Raw genomic sequence first — 5,162 nt, 5'->3', positions numbered from 1 at the left:
ATTCCTGACTCGTGCCTGCAAGGCGAGCCTGAACGGAGCTCCAGGCCTTGTGGCCCTGGCTGTATGCCCAGCCCTGCCACCCTCCTCACCAGAGCTTGACCTAGTGTTCCTGCACCTGATCTAAGTACGGTCCTCCAACCTGGATAACCACTTGTAATCAGGATATGCCCACCTCCTTTGCACCTGGAAACTTCCACCCACCTGCCCCAGCCGAGCCCTCCAGCCCCTGCTGCCACTTCTCCCAGAGCCAGCCACTCCCCAGGATCAGTTTCCCAGCCCCAAACTCTCCTCCTTTACCAAGCCCCTCACTTCCCCAAAGCAGCAGCTCGAACGCCACACACAACACCAGAGACAGGTAATACGACTGAATGGCATTTTATTTTTCCAACTGGATCCATCAGTTCTGGCTGAATGGCATTTTATGTTTTCGAACTGGATCCATCAGCTGCGTGTGGCTCAGCTCCGTCTGCGCCGGTTCCTCGCTGACACACGGCTCTTCTTCCTGGTGCTGCGTTGTTCACAGTAGGCCTCACGTTCCTCTCGGTACTTGGCTCTTAGGACAGCTGCTCTCTGTTCGTATGGCTGCTTTTCCACATCTGTCATCGTACGCCACATCTGTCCCATGGCCTTGGCCACCTGCACCACTGACCAGTTCGGGTTCTTCCTCTTCAGCTTGGCAGAGTGGTCTTGGCAGAAGAGCAGGAAGGACGACGGAGGCCGTCTGGGTGCCTGGGGGTCCCGCTTTCTTCTCTTCCTCCTCTTGCCCACGTAATTCATCATTTCTTCTTGATAGCGGGCTTTGTCAAGCTTGGCCAGGGCTTCGTATTTGGCCTTTTCACGCATTGAGATGGACTTCCATTTTTCGGAACACCTTCTAGATAGGTCTTTAAAGCCGAGGTAGGTATTTGGCTGCTGCTTCTTGAGTTTTTTTCTGTAGTTCAGAGAAAAGTGGATGTAAGAAGAGACATTTGCCTTTGGTCTTTGCTGGATTTCTTTTCCCATCTTCATAAGATCATTTCTTTTTCCGGACTCAGGAACCAGGAACTAGGACAGCAGTGACTTTTGTCCCCACACTCCAGCAGCAGTCTTGAAGGTGCTCTCCTTGTGGTGAATTTTTCTCACTGCACACGCTGCAGTCAGGGGCCGGCCTTTTAAATGGTGCTGGCATTGTTGGGTCAGAGGAGGGAATTATGACATCACCCACAAGCTGGCCAATCCCAGGCAACACCTGTGAGCATTTGCATACAGGCAATTTTATTGGCTGGTTACTTGAGGGTCAGTGTTTGAATCTTCCAAAGAGGGAATTATGACATCACCCACAAGCTGGCCAATCCCAGGCAACACCTGTGAGCATTTGCATACAGGCAATTTTATTGGCTGGTTACTTGAGGGTCAGTGTTTGAATCTCACAAAAGATGAGGGTTCATCCCCAAAATACTATGAAACAGTTACTTCCCCTAAAAATACTGGTCCTAGGCTTCCTGGAGGCAGGGGCCTTTGCTCAATTTGGGGGGCTATAAATCTCTTGGGTGTACTAACAACCCATGGGTCTGCCTTCCTTACTATAGACAGGCAGGATGTCCCCTCCTCCCTTTCAAAAACAGGTTAGAAATAAGAATAGGAGGAGTTGGATGGCTCTGGAGCAGTCATAATAAAATGGGAAGTCTTTCTGTTTGCCTTGAACACTGGCAGTCCATACCATACAAAGGGTAGGGCAGTAACTCTAAAAATAATCAGGTATGACAGCTGTGACTTGGTTCTTGTCAGGACAAAGTTGTCTAATTTAAACCTGAGTACTTGGGCTACAAGTATGAACTCTTCATTTCTCTAAGGAAATTTGAGTTGGAGGAGGGAGATTTCACGAATTACACTTGAGTCTGTGACGATGAGTTAGAGCATTTAGCACATCAGGAGGCCTCCCCACGCTCATGAAAGTGTACCCCATTTCTTAGAGGTAGAGCACAAAGCTATAACAGCTACATTCAAACTAGTAGGCTTCTGGCTTTTTGTAAAAGTGGCTGCAAATATTCCACTAGTCTTTCATTTGGAGGGAAAAGAAAAGACAAGAAAAGCATAGTTAGTTGGTCTTTGGATACTGCAAGGTACTTGCTTGTATGTATTGGATTTAATGCAGCTCAGTGACTGAGGATAGTATCAAATGTATAGGACTAGAAAACTGAGTCTCATTAACATTAAATAATGGCGCTGGCCTGTGGCTCACTTGGGAGAGTGTGGTGCTGACAACAGCAAGTCAAGGGTTAAGATCCCTTTACCAGTCATCTTAAAAAAAAAAAAAAGACAGAAAAAGTAACACGTTCATGTATAAACAGACACTACAGGTGGGAGTGTGGATTCTGACCACCAGTTGCCTGCCCCAAGCCTGCGCTTCACCCTGCCTGCACAGAACTGTTTCCAGGGGGGCTGAGGTTCCAGATGTGTAGTCTCAGCATCTGAGACTGACAAGCAAACTGGCCTAAGACTACACCATCTTTNAACCTGGATAACCACTTGCAATCAGGATATGCCCACCTCCTTTGCACCTGGAAACTTCCACACACCTGCCCCAACCGAGCCCTCCAGCCCCTGCTGCCAATTCTCCCAGAGCCAGCCACTCTCCAGGATCAGTTTCCCAGCCCCAAACTCTCCTCCTTTACCAACCCCCTCACTTCCCCAAAGCAGCAGCTCGAACGCCACACACAACACCAGAGACAGGTAATACGACTGAATGGCATTTTATTTTTCCAAGTGGATCCATCAGTTCTGGCTGAATGGCATTTGATGTTTTCTAACTGGATCCATCAGCTGCGTGTGGCTCAGCTTTGTCTGCGCCGGTTCCTAGCTGACACACGGCTCTTCTTCCTGGTGCTGCGTTGTTCACAGTAGGCCTCACGTTCCTCTCGGTTCTTGGCACTTAGACAGCTGCTCTCTGTTCGTATGGCTGCTTTTCCACATCTGTCATCATACGCCACATCTGTCCCATGGCCTTGGCCACCTGCACCACTGACCAGTTCGGGTTCTTCCTCTTCAGCTTGGCAGAGTGGTCTTGGCAGAAGAGCAGGAAGGACGACGGAGGCCGTCTGGGTGCCTGGGGGTCCCGCTTTCTTCTCTTCCTCCTCTTGCCCACGTAATTCATCATTTCTTCTTGATAGCGGGCTTTGTCAAGCTTGGCCAGGGCTTCGTATTTGGCCTTTTCACGCATTGAGATGGACTTCCATTTTTCGGAACACCTTCTAGATAGGTCTTTAAAGCCGAGGTAGGTATTTGGCTGCTGCTTCTTGAGTTTTTTTCTGTAGTTCAGAGAAAAGTGGATGTAAGAAGAGACATTTGCCTTTGGTCTTTGCTGGATTTCTTTTCCCATCTTCATAAGATCATTTCTTTTTCCGGACTCAGGAACCAGGAACTAGGACAGCAGTGACTTTTGTCCCCACACTCCAGCAGCAGTCTTGAAGGTGCTCTCCTTGTGGTGAATTTTTCTCACTGCACACGCTGCAGTCAGGGGCCGGCCTTTTAAATGGTGCTGGCATTGTTGGGTCAGAGGAGGGAATTATGACATCACCCACAAGCTGGCCAATCCCAGCCAACACCTGTGAGCATTTGCATACAGGCAATTTTATTGGCTGGTTACTTGAGGGTCAGTGTTTGAATCTCACAAAAGATGAGGGTTCATCCCCAAAATACTATGAAACAGTTACTTCCCCTAAAAATACTGGTCCTAGGCTTCCTGGATTCAGTGGCCTTTGCTCAGTTTGGGGGGCTATAAATCTCTTGGGTGTACTAACAAACCATGGGTCTGCCTTCCTTACTATAGACAGGCAGGATGTCCCCTCATCCCTTCCAAAAACAGGCTAGAAATAAGAATAGGAGGAGTTGGATGGCTCTGGAGCAGTCATAATAAAATGGGAAGTCTTTCTGTTTGCCTTGAACACTGGCAGTCCATATCATACAAAGGGTATAGCAGTAACTCTAAAAATAATCAGGTATGACAGCTGTGACTTGGTTCCTGTCAGGACAAAGTTGTCTAACTTAAAACCTGAGTACTTGGGCTACAAGTATGAACTCTTCATTTCTCTAAAGAAATTTGAGGTGGAGGAGGGAGATTTCACTAATTACACTTGAGTCTGTGACGATGAGATAGATCTTTTAGCACATCAGGAGGCCTCCCCACTCTCATGTAAGGGGACCCCATTTCTTAGAGTTAGAGCACAAAGCTATAACAGCTACATTCAAACTAGTTGGCTTCTGGCTTTTTGTAAAAGTGGCTGCAAATATTCCACTAGTCTTTCATTTGGAGGGAAAAGAAAAGACAAGAAAAGCATAGTTTGTTGGACCTTGGATACTGCAAGGTACATGCTTGTATGTATTGGATTTAATGCAGCTCAGTGACTGAGGATAGTATCAAATTTATAGGACTAGAAAACTGAGTCTCATTAACATAAAAAGTAACGAGGCCGGCCTGTGGCTCACTTGGGAGAGTGTGGTGCTGACAACACCAAGTCAAGGGTTAAGATCCCCTTACCAGTCATCTTAAAAAAAAAAAAAAAGACAGAAAAAGTAACACGTTCATGTTTATTTGCATACAGGCAATTTTATTGGCTGGTTACTTGAGGGTCAGTGTTTGAATCTCACAAAAGATGAGGGTTCATCCCCAAAATACTATGAAACAGTTACTTCCCCTAAATATACTGGTCCTAGGCTTCCTGGATTCAGTGGCCTTTGCTCAGTTTGGGGGGCTATAAATCTCTTGGGTGTACTAACAACCCATGGGTCTGCCTTCCTTACTATAGACAGGCAGGATGTCCCCTCCTCCCTTTCAAAAACAGGCTAGAAATAAGAATAGGAGGAGTTGGATGGCTCTGGAGCAGTCATAATAAAATGGGAAGTCTTTCTGTTTGCCTTGAACACTGGTAGTCCATACCATACAAAGAGTAGGGCAGTAACTCTAAAAATAATCAGGTATGACAGCTGTGACTTGGTTCCTGTCAGGACAAAGTTGTCTAACTTAAAACCTGAGTACTTGGGCTACAAGTATGAACTCTTCATTTCTCTAAAGAAATTAGAGGTGGAGGAGGGAGATTTCACTAATTACACTTGAGTCTGTGACGATGAGATAGATCTTTTAGCACATCAGGAGGCCTCCCCACTCTCATGTAAGGGGACCCCAT

At 46.9% G+C, this 5,162-nt stretch overlaps 1 protein-coding gene and 1 pseudogene across 1 annotated transcript; both read right to left on the bottom strand.

Annotated features, from left to right (window-relative positions):
- Positions 1–359: 359 nt before the first annotated feature.
- Positions 360–1,217, bottom strand: LOC103583404 (high mobility group protein B4-like). Its single transcript, XM_008564724.1, has one exon. The coding sequence runs from the start codon at positions 1,006–1,008 to the stop codon at positions 457–459; it is 552 nt and encodes a 183-aa protein (XP_008562946.1). The 5' UTR covers positions 1,009–1,217; the 3' UTR covers positions 360–456.
- A 1,596-nt stretch (positions 1,218–2,813) lies between these two features.
- LOC103583405 lies at positions 2,814–3,570 on the bottom strand (annotated as a pseudogene).
- Positions 3,571–5,162: the final 1,592 nt, after the last annotated feature.

The sequence above is a fragment of the Galeopterus variegatus genome, unplaced genomic scaffold, assembly GCF_000696425.1.
Source record: "Galeopterus variegatus unplaced genomic scaffold, G_variegatus-3.0.2 Scaffold22693, whole genome shotgun sequence".
Lineage (NCBI taxonomy): Eukaryota > Metazoa > Chordata > Mammalia > Dermoptera > Cynocephalidae > Galeopterus > Galeopterus variegatus.
The sequence above is the reverse complement of the archived record's forward strand: the minus strand, read 5'-3'. Positions and strand labels throughout refer to the sequence as shown.

What these genes read in the sequence shown, in the direction of transcription:
- LOC103583404 (XM_008564724.1), bottom strand. Translation starts at nt 1,008, where the DNA reads ATGAAGATGGGAAAAGAAATCCAGCAAAGACCAAAGGCAAATGTCTCT.